The sequence below is a fragment of the Aphis gossypii genome, chromosome 2 (genome assembly GCF_020184175.1).
Source record: "Aphis gossypii isolate Hap1 chromosome 2, ASM2018417v2, whole genome shotgun sequence".
Lineage (NCBI taxonomy): Eukaryota > Metazoa > Arthropoda > Insecta > Hemiptera > Aphididae > Aphis > Aphis gossypii.
In genome coordinates, this window is record NC_065531.1 from 61,617,559 (window position 1) to 61,635,102 (window position 17,544).

Genomic DNA, 17,544 nt, shown 5'->3' on the forward strand with positions numbered 1-17,544 from the left:
AATCATCCTGGGTAGATAAAGTTGATAAATACAAATGATATTATCGTATATGTAACCAATAGTTTTTAATATTTCAGGAACAGAACATTTTCGTGGAATATTAAGATTTCACGTTACACAGTACACTCCTCAGTCCTCAGATTCATTTTAATATTTTACTTTAAATAATATTTTGCAAGACATTTATCTGTGCTAATATGTTATCGATACAATTAATTGATATAGCATAAACACAGCGATTGACAAAGCATGCTCAGTTCTCACCTCTATTTTTCATTTGATAATAAATTATTTATTCAAATTCTGATTTTTGAAATTTTGAAGTATATTTAAATAACACTATATTTTCAAATTATTTTAATATAATATGTATTACTGCCTAACTATACAGTGTCTTGTGACGATACAAACTTCTATTTTTAAAATTAAAATCCCGTTTTTCTATTGCAAGTTAGGTATTTAGTGAATAATTTTGATTTACCTAATTCAAAATTCGAACGAATTTGTCAGTTATAAAATGTTTGTGCTCAAGGTAATTTTTCCTATAAATTATTTTTAAAAAATATGTATAGTATTGGATCTACTATTTATTTATTTATTTTATTTACTTTTTATTTTTTCTATTTTTAAAAATTAAAAAAGTAATCCACAATTTATATATATATATTTTTTTTTTTTGAAAATCCAAATCCAATTTTGCCCCAACAAAACATGTCTTATACGCGTTTAAAAAAAGTCAAATGTCGAGGATAAGTCATTCTCGCAGAGTGAGCGGTTAAAATAATAAATGGATATAAACACGATACATTATACGATACACATAATACACATTATACGTCCGAGAATACTCTCAACATTATTCCAATAAACATATACGTTCGTACACACACATGAACACAAATATTTTTATATATTATACAAATACACTTGGAGACGTACTGACTTTATTTTGTATGGTATGATACAAATATACCGGATGATCCATTTAACGTAACGAACTCATTATTTCAAAAAATTCTACCATTTTTGAAAATATTTTTGTAAAAAAAATATTGCTCACTATTTTTTATCCTTATTATTAAGGGTAGGCGTCATATTTTTCACTTTGTTCAATTACAATAACTTGCGGTTACAGAAACGTTCCTTATTTCTGAGGAAAATATTTTTTTGGAATACCTACTTCGATACGAAAATCGAATTTTGAACGAGAAGTATTATATGAGTTATGAATTTTCGATGAAAGGAGTTGAGGGAGTCTCGCAAAACGTTTATTCACTTCTCCACCCATCAAAAACTTTAAATTTGATTTTTTTTTTTTTTTTGACAGATCGAGTTTTAAGCGTTTTCGAATATCACGCTGTAATGACTGGGCGCATTTTTCGAACAAAAAGGGGAGGACGGTGAACATCATTTTCGACGAATCACCACCACCCTGTATATTATTATTACACACACACACACACTCGCACGCACGTACGTTCGTTACTATCTGCACGTCATAATATACACTGTCGGTGGTGGCTGAGGCGCGTACGTGTCGCCCGGGCGTTATTCGGATTATGAGAAACGATCTCGGGTTGTTTTGTCCGGACACACACACACACACACACACAGAGATCCGCACAGAGAGACGCGCTGCAGAGCGAGAAAAAATAACAATGTTTATAATAATAATATTATACATTATATTCCACACGCGCGAAACATTTGGAGCGGGCACGTTATTATATATTATATATTTTAGTGCATTATACGTATACAAACACACGCGGGGACGCAAGCGCACGTTTGTAAAAAAAAAACCGTAGACGACGACGACGACGGCGGCGTGTGGGTACAGTCGCAATGAGTATGTATGTATACCTCCCGGGAACAATAGAGGTCGGAGAGTCACACATCATTGAACAACGCTGAGAATTTTTTTATATCGCGTAAATCTCGCGCGCCGCGCCGCCCGTATTGTGTACCGCACATAATTTATATAGGTACACATTATTATATATATATATACGATCGAGTGTGTGTGTGCCGTGTGTATATGACGTGCTTCGGCACTGTATACTCGTACGTGTACGTATATATTATATATCGTATTATACGATGTTTCTCACTATAGTCGGTACGTACACGTGTATGTGTGTCGTTAGACGGTCGTCGTACGGAGCTCACAGTACACCGCGTTATTCGTCATCCGTTTAAATCGGATATTATTATTTTTTTTTCTTTCGCGAGAGCGATTTTTGTCCGTTTTCGCGGGCCTATACGCCGCGATGTGACTACGAACCGAATAGTCATATACAAGCTATGATGGATATTATAACGTAGCGGGGACGGCCAAACTCTTTTCGGACACGATCTATACTAAAATTAATAAACTTCACCTTTGAGGATTGACTTCCGTAGAAAATCGATCGCCCCCGTAACAGGTCACCAGAGTCGATACTACGTCTTATACTCGACGACGGATACCGTCGTTAATCGCGTGCACGTGAAATTTTCCATATTAAAATCGTAGTATCGACGTATAATACGTGCATACCTTCTCTCTAATCGATCGACTCCTCGTTGACCTGTTAAGAATGAAATAACAGCAAATCCACTCCGGTAAAAAGAAAAAAAAATTAAAATAAAAATCGTATTTTTTTCTATAATATTTATACCCAATCATGACACCTCCAGTGCAAAGAACCCTTTATGCGGTGCGCCTACACAAAATTAATTTAACACGCTCGTCGTACGATATAGTCCTAAGGCGATATACATGATATTATGATAACAGTAGGTATTGAAATATTATTATAATCGAGCAGCATCATACCGTTAACGTGTTTTCATAAAAAAAAAGGACGATAAGCAATAGGTATTTGCTGTGGTGGACCGCTGTCGTAAGTCCGCTTGGCCCGTATCTCATCTGTATATTGTCTTCATATTTTCACTAGATATTATTATAACTGTTTCAAAATTGTGTACGATCACAAAGCTTTGTAACTACGACTGCAGCTGCTTAAGTGCTGACCAGGACACTGCCGTCTGATACAACTAAAACCACTCGATCAAGTATGGTTACAAATTGCCTACCCAAGACGCCGTGTCTTCGTGATCGTATATCATTTTGTTAGCAATTCGTGCAATTCATTTACGATTGCACTTAATATTTTGACTAATCGTGCCAGATTGTGACGAATCTAAAAATATTCAACTGTTACTTAAACATCAAATAGCGGTTGGTATTAAATTGTTAAATTTTAGTTTTAATAGATCTGAAAATATACATTACTGTATAAACATCATATTACGTTACTACTGTATCACCTAATTATTAAGCCCTTATACATAATATCGATGAAATATCAAGTATAAATATATTATAACAAGTCACTTCGATGATAAAATAATATTGTATTAAATCGATTTTAGATTGGAGCTTTTTTTATTATATTATATTATATACTAGTATATTATATTTTATAAGTCACGAGCATCAATAAATTATATAACAGTAGTGGTTGGGTAAACAACAAAACCATAGCTCGTTGAAAAGTCTATAAATAATATTTAACTATCTACACCAATTCTAATGTCCTTCGATAAAATAGTAGCACATTCATTGACTTAATTTTGTGACTCACACTTTGAACGAATTAAAAATATGAAACGTCGCTCTGTCGGTTCTTTATATTTAAATAATATCGTCGTTTGTAAAGATGAGTTAAAATAAATTTACGAAAACATTAAATTTGACCTTACAGTTGCGTTTGCGGTGTATAAATAAATGTTAAATACTTCTAATATTTTGAACACGTCGAATATTATGGCTATAATATGATTTAATCGATCCAATAACCAACAAAAGTATCGCAGTAAAATAAATAATACAATTTATTATAAATTAAAAAATAAGTTGACAGTGATTATTAAAAAATATGAATTCCAATTTTCAAAGTAAAAATCAGTGTAAAATTTCAACACGACAATGTGTTATGTTACTATTTACAATGGTTACCTAAATATAATATTCTTATAATATTCTTTATACTGTCTCAAAATTTAAGTTAAAAATTTACAATTGCTAAACTTTTTTTAAAGCCAATATGTCTTATACTATAAAAAAACTTAAGGTTTAAATGTTTAAAGCTAAGTATAGGAAGATCATAGTATTAGTAAAGAAACCGGGAGTGTGGTCAATATGTTACTGTATTGAATGTTTCAAAATTGAACTGATTTATAACTAACAAACTTACTATATCAATGTAACAAAATCAATAAGTTTTAATTTGATTTGCTGTGTTTTCGTTGAAGAAAAAACCCATATTCTTTTGAAGAAGAAATTTAATCTATTTAATGTATTGACTTTGTTGCATAAAAACTAATAGTTATATTTATATAATAAACGTCTAATAATAAATGATTGTGCAATAACGTGAATCTCAAATGGTTCGATTCGACGCTGAGTAGAAGTACACCCATTGATATTTATAGCTTTTTATTTTGAAAGTATCCCCTTAAGCCTTTTTGAAATATTTTATTTATTACACTAAGTCTCCTTTGACGATGATATTTTCAGATCCGGTTATACTAGAGTACCCATTGGCCATTACTCGTATATGGTATGCCAATGCTATGTGATGTTATAAATTCAGAATTCATATATTCGTTGCGTAATTATAATGACTTTAAACAGGTAAATCTATTATATACAATATAATGTATATTGCTGGTAATCGTATATCGAACTTGTCTGACGTGCTGTGTGGTCAGCGGCGAAGGCGGTGGAGATTTTCTATTTATGTGTAAGTACCTATACATTATAACAATATCTGATCATCGAAATAACTGATGTCAATTTATATTCTATATCGTCGTCATGGATATGTATTAATATATTTTATTTTTCGAGATGCTATAAACTTAAAAAAATACTAGGACACCTCTTCGATTTTATGAGCTAGTACCCAATATATTTAAAAATATTTGGTATTAGTCCCATACTCCTTTTATAGTGAAAAATAATGTATAGCTAAAAAAAAAAAATTTGAGCAGAACGATGAAATTTAATAATTTTACATCGATATGCGTTTTTTTTTTTAAATTTTGTGCGTTACATCGTCTTTTTAATAAAGAGCAATTATTCAATCTTCAACTTTGAGTGTAATTTCTGGTGACTAATTGGACCTAATTAGTATTTCAAGTAGTCAAAAATCAAAAAAGTATGTACATATTTTATAAGACACAAACTTTGGATTTTTATTTTTAGCTGTAATCAAGGCTGGATCAAGGCCACGAACCGCAAGTTGAAAGAGATCACAGCCCACAATGTATCCAATTTACCCAAAATATTATGGGAAAAAGGGCCTCAAAAAAATAATAGCCCCCTTAGGTTTATTATAGTCCATAATCTTGTCTTGGTTGTGATTAAAATTAAATAACCGTAATACTCAAAATAATTTAAGCATTTAAATAATTTAACTTTGGATATTTAAAATGTTATAAGTATAAGCTTCCTAATAAGCTGTTTCTGTTGCAATTAAAAATACCTAAAATACATTGCAAAAATTATTTTTAAATTAAACATGTGTATTCAACAATTTATTTAAAATTCTAACAAAAATTAATTGTTTTCCTGTAAAATAAATGCAAGTGTAAACCCCGTATAAGTTACCCATAATTATTTATTGACTTATTTAACCTTTACTGGGCGGTCTCTTCACCCTGTTTTTCTTGTGGTGTATACTAAATATTACACCAATTAAGCTTATTATTCTATTATTACAACAGATTGACTAATAAAAAGCTATGTTAAAAAATCTGTTTTTTTTTTTTTTAATTCAAAATATAATTATCGTAGCATCAAATTGAAACTCTTTGCTATTGTGTAGATGCATTAGTATTTAATAATTTCTTATACAAAATGAAATTTACAAAATAAATTTTAAGTTATTGATACTATACAAACCTATTCACACTATCATACTTTTCTGCAGTATCTGACGTTAACTTAAAGTGAATATAACAGTATTATTTAGGTAACATTAGGTATAATAATTATTTTATGATTTTATTGCTAAAAATCATTTCAACCTATGTAATAACAGTATTAGGTACTGTGTGTTACTAATTTTAATGTTATTAATGAACACAAATTAAATACTCTGATCCATGACTTGAAAAGTAGCCGGTGCATTCCTCCGCCCACACTCAATAGGTACACGACCGCTAACCATGGATTCTCTAGCTTCTCCACACCGTTTATGTATACTTAAATAATGTTCTATATCTATTGTTCATTTTTTATTTTTTAGGTATATTAAGCGAAAACGGTTGCATGTCACGCCACGCTAGAGGTCACTCTTCTATACTCATGAACGTAGATAGAATTTTTAAATGTATAAGGCTTGAGCCAAAAAATTTTCAAGAAGAAAAGAGTGAGAGGTCTTCTACCCACTTCATACACACAATTTTATTTATTATACATTTTAATTATCAGTGATTAATGATTATCATATTTATATCTTTAGACGACATGGTTTAATTATAACCACACACACACACGTTTGCTTATAAGTAAGACGTGTATGTAGATATTAAAATAACAGTGTATTTTATCCAAACTCAGCGACAGGCTGTTTCTATAACTACTAAGTACTAACTATTTTTAATAGGTCATTAATTGTTTCTAAAACATTAAAACGAAAATCAATGATAACCCACCAACATATCATTACTATTATTATATATTATTTAAAACAATTAAAATTATTACCATTGGTTATAAACTTATAAATATTGATTTTCAATTATGTAATTTATTATGATAAAGATTACCTTTATATTCAAATCTATATAGTATTAAAATAAAGTAACATAACTTAAGAAGGGCTTAAGATGGCTCAGGGAAGGCTAACCCTCCTAAGCCCCCCTATTTATGTCCATTGTTTTACTGTTCCACGTAGGTAGGTATATTATACAGGTGATACGATATTTATCACGCGATTTAATGGAAATCATACCAACTGCTCTAGATCTTAGGTAATTTAAGCTTTTTGAGATTATTTTTCTATTCGATGTGTAAATTAATAAAACAAAAATTAAAAGCAGAAAGTGTGAGCTGAAAATTCATCCATACGTAGTAGGTAACACGCACAACAAGTATATGAATAATCAGATAATCTAATACAAATACAATGGTGCAAGTCATTTCCTGTTATATTTAGATATAGGTGTATTGTTTTATAGTTTTATATATTATTATGTCTATACGACTATACGTGGCTACGTCTCATCAGAAATAGGTTATTACCTTTAGAACGTTAAATAAGATTATTAAATAAATGTGTTTCGTTTGTATTATTTATACGAATTCTGTATTCAAAATAATTTATAAAAAAACGACGACTTAACATGGGTTTGATCGTCGATCAGTTTTTATACAGGCCACGATCGCGTGTGGCACGTTATATACATGGAAAAGTAGAAAATAAAATACAATTAATTATAATATACAATAATGATTATAGACATTGCTGGTTTTCGTATAGCCTGTCAAAGTTATAAAATTCATCACATCTGTTTTAAACCGCTGCGTGTGTAATAATAATGATAATAAAAACCGTATAATAAATTCGTCGCCATCGTTATTTATGTGATCATAAATACTGACGTTAACCAATTAGGTGCTGATCAGAGGCCATTATTTTAATACAAATTATAACACATAAATATAATAGTGTATAATGCGTGGCTTAACAATATAATAATAAAATTAAAGTATATGAAGTGTAATGTGTTTAGTCGCTTAGTAGTTGTATAATATAATATTAAATAATGTAAACGCACATAATATATAATAATACCTATTTAAATATAAGATGTATAATAGAAAAAATATCAACTACTAATTTAAACGAGATTAAATATTTAAATAATAAACTAAACAAATAACTATAAGAAAACCGTGTAAGAAATATAATATTATGTAAATCGAACTGGTGATAACAATATTCTACACATCCAAGATTTGATTTAATGAAGATGTAATATAGGTAACTATATAGGCATAACGCATATAATATTATTTATTATAATTATAATTAAGGTAAATGAATATATTTAAAAAAAAAATCAAAAACTGAGTAGCCCACTCTATACGTAAGTAATAAGTAATGGTATAGATTAAATATACAGTAAAAATATAGTAAATACTATAATATAGTATAATTTTATATTGCATCAAACACCACTAGAGTCAAATATATAAGCCGAAAAAAACGATGTTTGCGTTTTCAAAATTTGGTGGGTTAGGCCACTTTTGCTCTCATAGCCTCATATTTAATCTATGGTAATAGGTATCCGGGTATCCATAAAAGCGTTTTTTGATAATAGTGAAGACAACACGTAGTTTTTCAAGTTAGGTACCAATAACCGTAGTTAAGACTTTTTATTATTTCCTCTTGTAATTATACTATTAAAACTAATTGTATTCTTTATTTCATAATATTCTAAACTGATATAAAATATTTTTATGGTGTATCTATACAAACCTATTACACTTCAGAATTTTAGATTAAAATAAATACTTACTGTTATAATAGTTTTTGACTTGTACTTAAGAAATTTAACTACAAAACGATTAACAAATCTCCATCTAAAAGTTATCAACAACTAAATTTTAAATAATACATATATAATACATTGTAGCTATATATTAAATATTTGTGTATTTAATAAGTAATAATCAATAACAGATTTCTTACCTAGTGTATATCGGGTGATCATAATTTAGAATCGTTAAAAATTAACATATACTCTTTTCTGAATTTTATCTTTTTTTTGAATTTCAATACGAAATTTTTACTTTGAAATTCCTAATACTGTGAATCCGTAAATCGTAGTTATGAAAAAAAAAAAAAATATGCTAAAATATAATTCATAATACCTATAATAGTCTCGATTGATGAGATGACAATAATATTTTCACTAGGTACATCATGAATCGTGATATTCAGTCATGATTTCATGAAGATTTGGAATATATAATATTGACCTAACATAATATATTAAAAATTATTTAAATTTATTGTATAAGATATATATTTTTAATTATTATAACAAATTAAAAAATCAATTAGTCAATCCATCAGCTCTATATGTATACCATATTATTATTATTATTATTATTATTATTATTATCGCTAGTCGTGACCCTCCTTCAGCAACAAGACGAAACACGATAAGTAGTCGATAACTTACTGATAACGGTTGTTCTGGTGATAACGGCGACAATTCACGATAACCGGACGTACGTGATAGCAACCGCACATGATTTCTATACTATTATTATCATTATCAATTTTAAATTTAAAACATTGTTAAATAATATATTATTATATGGTCACGACATTACATCGCTGTGCATAGCCGCGCAACAAACAATTACTGCGACGACAGACCGTTCGGCGGCCGTAGCGGTGTAACACTATTGGCCGTATGACAATCGGTAGTCAGTACTTCACAGGTTGTACGTCCTTACCAGGGTCCGGTTATCGAACGTTTTATTTGACGAGTTACGTTATTTTGTTTTCATGAACTCCGCCGAACCCGTTAGAAATGTCAACTTCGACTTTCAGGTGAGTTTTCCTTATAGATACATTATAATATTCCTTATAAAGTTTCGTTTCGTTATTATTTTTGTCCTTGGCGTTGCAAGTGTGTTAATTTAAATTTTTCTCGTCCACAGCAAATCCGATGAGTATGGATTCGAGCGTCCCGACGATTTCGATTACGTCGAGTATGAAAAATTCATGTCTGTTTACCTTACAGTGCTTACAAAATGTTCTATGCGGTGGTCACGTCTTTTGGTGACCAATCCGCAGCTGAAGAGGAACGCTCAACTAAAAAAAATTGTACGCAAAGGAATACCGTTAACTCTTAGGGCACAGGTTAGTTATACATAATTAGACATAATACTATTTGTATTGTTTCAAACTGTGTATGTTACTTACATGTTGTCTAGGCTTGGACTTCTATCAGTGGTGTGCAGAAGTTAAAGGACAAGTATGGGCCAAATTTGTATAAACGCATGCTAAACAAACCAATTAATGAGGATATCAGGAATATAATCACAGTCGATGTTCCACGAACATATCCAGACAACATTTATTTTCATCCAAATTCTGAAAATCAAAAGACTTTGTTTAGGATATTATGTGCATTTGCAGCATGCAATCCAGATGTAGGGTATTGTCAGGTATATTTTAATTTTTATCTAATTTAGTGCTCTTTAATTTATCTTAAAACTTAAATATCATATTAATAAAATGTTTTATTTAGGTAATTATAACTTACTTAATTTATTTTGACTTAATTTAACCATAAAATCTATCAAATTTTTAAACAAATAAAAGGATTTAATTTAATATATTTATAAACATATAAAAAGTAAAACTATAAGGATTAAAATAAATTTAAGCCAAAAACATCTTTATTAATTTCTTATAAAAAAGAAAAGTAAAGTTAAATAGCTCAATAATTATTCTTAACTAATAATAACTAGTACTGAAACTAAGATTTTAAGACCCAACAACAATAAACATTATAGGTAATTATCTTTAATCATAACCAGTTGACTTAAAATTATGCTCCAAAATTTATTTTATAGTGCAAAACTATTGGTACCTTTTGTCTTTCAGTTAGCGACTGAGAAATATCGATTTCATTAATGCGTTCAGCACTGTTATAAATAGTTAAACTTTCTAGTAACACAATTACACCTTCTTTATTTTATAAAACAATGATTTCAAATATTAATTAACTATTAATATATAGACATACAATAATACTTTTTTTTAAATTAAATATGAATATAATATGTACAATATTAATTTGACTATGAATTATAAAATACAAATATTTATGATGAAGACATAAATTTAATAATGTCTATTATAATTTAAGTAATTAAACTTTATTATTAAGATTACTCGAATGCTTTTGTTGTCAAAGAAATAACCTACCTATTATGTAAGAATTTTAAAGGGACCTAGGCTATGAGTTCTGGGTTTGTTTTTTATTTTGTTCTTTGATTAATTGCTATAAACGTTCAACATTCATCTGCATTCTATGGGAGTACAGTAATGGAATCGATATTTGCTCCTGTCTGCTGGAGTACAATGAGATAAAAATACCAATATTTTATTTTATTTGAAACTATTCAGTATTTTGTGTTCAACATATTTTAATGAGTAAATATTTTTTATTTAAAAATCTGGCTTGCACCCAAAAACATATTATTTAGTACAAAAATGTTTAACATTGGTTTAGATCAAGACCGTTTGTAAAATTAAACTAATTAAAGACTTTATTAAATAAATAATTCCAAACCGTCATTATTTTATTTTGAACATTTTATATACTTTAATTGAATTAAGTATATAACTTTCATATTGTGATAAATAAAATAAGAAATGTATGCTAATAAATGTTTATACAGTCAATTATATGTTTATGACTCATTATATCATAACTATTAAGGTTTAATAAACTACATTATTGTAAAATAAAAAAAAAATGGTTTTTACAGGGTTTAAATTACATAGCTGGTTTATTGCTATTAGTTACTAAAAATGAAGAAACTTGTTTTTGGTTACTGAGAGTATTAGTGGAGAATAAACTACCAGACTATTATTCTAAGACAATGGATGGTGTCATTGTTGATATTGAAGTTTTTTCACGCTTAGTAAAGTAAATAATAATATTTATTATTTTATATTTTAAATTGTGTTAAACAAAACAGAATAATATGTATTGTTGTGTACTTACATTATATTATGAATCTAATTTGTATATTTTTTTTTTTAGAAAAAAATTTCCTGAAGTGTCTCAACATATGAATGATTTAGAAATGCCATGGGCACTAATCGCTACTAAATGGTTTATTTGTCTTTTTTCTGAGGTTTTACCAATTGAGGTACTAATAATTTAATTTTATATATTTTACCATAATATTATGAAATTTATTAAAATATGATTTTTAATAATATTCCTATTTTGTATATTTATTATTTTCATTTATGCATATTATGTTATATAAATCAATAATCATAAAAAAGTAGTTTACATTTGTTAAAGTGTTAAGTGCTAATCTTTCTGTAGAAAAACAAGTTTATTTTTACAAAAAAAAAGACATCTCGATCACTATGAAAACAAAACTAGTAATCAACCCTTTAAATTGAATTGTTTTCTTTCTTTATGAGAAATATAATAATTATGTGTTTATTTAAATACATATTTTAAATTATTATTGTTTATTATTTTTAGACAACTTTGAGAGTTTGGGATTGTTTATTTTATGAAGGATCTAAGGTTATATTTAGAGTTGGTTTGATGTTGGTGAAATATTATAAAAAAGAATTATTGGAATGTGAAGACATTATATCATTGGCAGAATGTTTTAAGTCAATCATTCAACGGCCATTTCCTTTAAATTGCCATATATTCATTAAAGTATGTAATTAATAGATATTATATGAATGCTTATGGTTTGTAAAAATTGACTTTTTTTTTTTTTATTAGCAAATGTTTTCAGACATTGGATCTTTACCCATGTCGATGATTAATGATCTACGTAGACAAGTATCTGCTGAACGTAATGCTGATAAATCTACTTATAAAAATAGAAAAGGCTGAAATTGTATAGCTACTAGCTATTAATTATAAAAGTTTATGAAATGTTTGTACAGATGATAAATTCTAGTCATATTGTATTTTTATGTTGTAACATGTGGCCTATATTTAATTTTTTAAAGTCAAAGTTTTCAATAAACTATTATTCTATTAAAATTTATCATTTTTAAAGTATTATAATAAATTTTAAGTAGCTATACTCTGTATTTGTATATATCATAAATTTATTCTGTTATATAAAATTATTTTAAATATTTTATTATTTCAAATGTTCTAGTTTTATACATTATGATCAATCTGTGGCTGTGGCTGTAGAGTTTATATTTTTATAATGTTGTACCATGTTTAAATAGTAATATACTTAAAACATTATTTTGATACATTTAAGTCTTAACTATTTAAGTAATATAATTGCCATTTAATAACTAGTTAATTATGATTATTTAAACAAATTTTTTTTAAAACAATTTTGTATTTTACCATTTATTTTTATTAAGATTAAGTTATATTGTTGATTTATTTTCATTTATAACTCCAAGAGCTAAAAAAATGACATTTTTTTTTATCAGATGATGATATATTTTATATTTCCATGAATGGATCGATGTATGGCAAACATATCTGTACACTTATTGAATTATATAACTGAATTTGTATTAATATTATAAGTGTTCACCATAATAATATAATGATGATATATTTTATGAACAAAATTAATTACGATTTAATATGATTTCATTGTTAATAAATCTGCAATATATGACATTTATGAAAATGTGTTATGTTTTAGCGGCTGGGTGGTATACCTAGGTTTTAAAATTTTGATAGGTTACTCAACTATAAACTTAACTTAAATAGTTACAAAAACTTCAATACTTTCTTATCATGTTCAAAGTTACTTATATATTACACTAAAATTCAGTAAGAAAAACTAAAAAAATAAGGTTTTTATTTTTTATTTTTGTACTATTAAAATATAAAGTAATGTAACCTAATCCAAACTATTGACATTATTTTTCACATTAAATTTGGACTGTAATATTATCAAAAAGGGGCAAATTGTAGCTCTTGATCAGGAGCATCAAGTTACCAAACAATAGTGACATAATTAAATAAAAAAAAGTCGTAATTTTATACTTTACATCGACTAAAAATAATGTTAGATCCAGTCCTGTGTATTCAGTATTTATACATTTTTCATTGTTTTTTTTTGTAGTTTTTGATGTACTGGTGAATAGAACGAATTATTAAAAATCTACCCAATATCAACTAGAATTTTAAACAAAAATTTGACTTCAGAGTTCAGACCGTTTATAAGACATAACATTGGTAGCGTATCAATAACTAAGAAAGCTTACATTTATGTTTTTTAAGTACCTACATGGCTATTGCATAAATATTAACTTATAAAAATTTACATGTTAATACTCTTTGCTTAATTTTATTTTATTGATCAAGTTTTAGGTCTTTAATAAATATATATCTAATCTAATAACAAGCCTATTAAGTATTAACTAACAATGACTTTTTTAATTAGATACAAATGCTGAAATACCTACCTAACCTTTGAGTTGCTCCAGGCAGCAACTTTTAGTGGGGAACGATTTAAACTAGATAGGTACTTATCTATAAATAAATTGTATAAATACAATTACTTATTTAAATAGTTTTGTTTTTCTTAACATTTTTCAAAATAATTTATTACCTAGGTAATTGAAAACATGAAGTTAATTTATCTTAATATTGACTTATTTTTTAATTTGAAATTTGAATACATTACTTTAACTACAGATTTTAAATACGAATTTATACAATATAAAAGCATTGTTATAGATTTTTCATCAGAATACAAATTATAATTTGCTTCGTTACATAAACCATAATATACGTAACATCGTTTTAACTTTTAAGGAACTTCGGTTGGTACTCAATAAAGAAATTATTTTAAAAGTTATTTGTTCTATAAAGGATTACTATAGGTACCTATTCTATCTTCTTCAAATGTCAGTTGGAAGGATCGTTTTTAGTCTTATGAAATCTAGGATAAAATATATTTAAATACCTATACAGAATAATACGTTTTTTTTTTTATGCAACCATAATCAAATTATTAAAATACAATAGTGTACCTTATGGCTTATATAACCGTGTTGGTGTCTTAAACTTACTGAAATGCATGTATATGTCGTGTATACTACTCTTAATAGGTACACTCGGGTATACGCATATATGGTTTTTCCAATCCGAGACCACTGATTGCACGAGGTTAGGTTAGGATAAATTTCAAGTACACGCCCGAAATAATTGTCATCTGGTGGTTTCAGAACGTTTGTTCACGTCATTCAATATCTCCTGAATAATATAATACCTATGTACCCATTACGTAACACTGACTATAAATAAAATATGTATTAATAATAATACCATGTAACTTCGGCCGGAGCAGTGTGGTGCAACGATCACACGGCTGCTCGCTGGACATGACGTGTGCGATCATATTGGTTCGATATGTTCGAATAACCACGGTTAGTGCACTCGGGCACGGTACAAAAAAAATACTACCTACTCCGTATTATCCCGCTGTCGCTCTACCCTGCCATCGAAAGGGCCACTCTACTGGGACTTGGGAGTGACGTCTACGAATGCGAAAATTTTCTACTTCTTACGGGAAAAAAAGGACAGTACCTATATACTGCGCTAGACATATACCTAACTCTAACCCTGTCAAGTGAGACGATGCGACATTGACAAAAACTGTAAAGCGGTTACAATGGGGCGAAAAAAAATGAAAATATATTACACAGAATCGTATCCGTCATTATTTTTGGTTTTATTGTTATAGTGTTCACATTATTCGTTATGGTTCCGTCAGGAAATCTCCATGTAGTCGTTCACTCGTTTTCTGTAAATAAGCTACGAGTACCCATGTACACTATACATTTAAAATATAATTGGGTACTATATTTTTTTTTAGAGCTACTTGAATAATATTTCGATTTTAGCAGGTATATATGTAATATTGTGCGCTGGGGTGAGTTTTTACCCCCCCCACGAGTAAAAGTGATATCCGTGGAAACCGCGAGAGCGGGTCATGTGCGTACCGCTGCACGATACACATTATACACAGTATATTGGCCGACAGCAGCTTTATAGATCTAATAACATCGTGACGTTGTAATATTATTTCGAATACGATTTAATATTTCTATTTTTTTTCCAGGTCTAGACCACCGCAGTCGTTATTGCTGAGACGCCTTGGCACTTGGAAGACCTCGATCCGGAGAATTATTGCAGGTCTTTCGTGTAAAGCATTAAAATGTAAATACTACTCGAGTCGTGACAATAATATTGATTAGTACCGTATGTACTGTAACTATATAATTATTCGTTTTACAGCATTTTACAGTCTCCCGATAGCTGTAGTCAATATTGGTAATATAGGTATGTACACACAGTAATAATATATTATATAATACTATGTGTAATAAACATGATAGTGTGTGTTATAGTGTAGTAGGTACACTGCAGAAGTACAGGTAGGCACATACGGTACAGTCTATGCAGAGGACTACGTGCATTGTTTTTGTATCGATAGTCGATAGCTTTTAGTCGTGTTTATGATTTATTTATTTTTTTTATGGCTTATAATAAGTAATGATAAAATTGTAGACGGCAAACAATTGCTGTCGCCTGACCCGTCTAATCTCTCTCGGCACGTCATTTTGAATAATAACGATTGCAAGAAATGATTTTATCACCGAGAGCTAGTACCGACGTTTTAATTTTACTAATTTCAGCCATTTCATTCGACTAATTATTATGAATCAATGTTTATCTAACCCTTTTTACTAATTAGGTATATCTTGCACCTAGAAAAAGCGTTTGCAAGAGAATCTTGCTAACCTAACTCTTGCCAATAGTTGGTAGAGAACACGGTTTAAGATTATTCTATCTTAAACCGTGGTAGAGAAGTAACTAGTAGTGAAATCAATTGTCGCCTCGAACTTTTTTTTTGTTTAGAGTATTAAATCAAAGTTATCATATTAAACATTATAATACTTATGACATAGGTACGCCTGATTAGTATCCAAATTAATATCCAATTTATAAGTATACATATTTTTGGAACAAAGTTCCTTATCGAGGGTTGACGAGGAGACCTAGTCGAGAAAAAATGTAAAGCATTACGATTTTACGAAAAACCTTGAGATAAAGACCAATAGGTAGCTATATAGTTGTTAAAGATCATACATTTAGTGTACCAAAGAGATTAGATATTAATTATTTTTATAATTTCCCGAAATATCTATTTCAAAAAATCACGAATTATATATTATTATTATTATTATAATTATCATATATTTATGTACCAATTGGTATTTAGTAACAGTTACCAAGTTAAGTTAATAATGATAAATAATAATAATGTAATATAAATGCATAATTACTATTAAATCATCAGAGAAAAGTGTATAGCATAATAAAAAAAAATTATAATTAATGCGTGTTATTTTAATATAAAAAAATTATGGAGAATGATGTGAGTGACAGTGATTTGAAACAAATACAAGTGGACAAAATGTAAGTAGGTAATATTTTTTTGTAATTTTTCATTATTTTAAGAGTTCAGTAAGAATTATGATTAAGTTCCATATACTTTGGCAGGAGATTTTAAAATTAATTTTCAAAAACAAAACGATCATTTTTTTTTTAAACTACCTACGTTTAAATTAGATGAGATTAAAGGCGGTAAGAACTTGTAGCGTTCCTCGGGCAGGGTATATTGACGTATATAGTTACAATACAAGTAATAAATGAGCCAATAGTTGGTAAACAATAGTTTCTATTAGGTATTTCAATTTGTTA

General features: G+C 28.4%; 1 protein-coding gene across 1 annotated transcript; it reads left to right on the forward strand.

Annotated features, from left to right (window-relative positions):
* The first annotated feature begins 9,255 nt into the window (after window positions 1-9,255).
* LOC126550276 (growth hormone-regulated TBC protein 1) lies at window positions 9,256-12,901 on the forward strand. Its single transcript, XM_050201478.1, has 7 exons — window positions 9,256-9,623; window positions 9,734-9,935; window positions 10,010-10,243; window positions 11,576-11,736; window positions 11,854-11,962; window positions 12,313-12,498; window positions 12,568-12,901. Exons 1-7 carry the CDS (start codon window positions 9,604-9,606, stop codon window positions 12,679-12,681), a joined length of 1,026 nt encoding a protein of 341 aa, XP_050057435.1. The 5' UTR covers window positions 9,256-9,603; the 3' UTR covers window positions 12,682-12,901.
* Window positions 12,902-17,544: the final 4,643 nt, after the last annotated feature.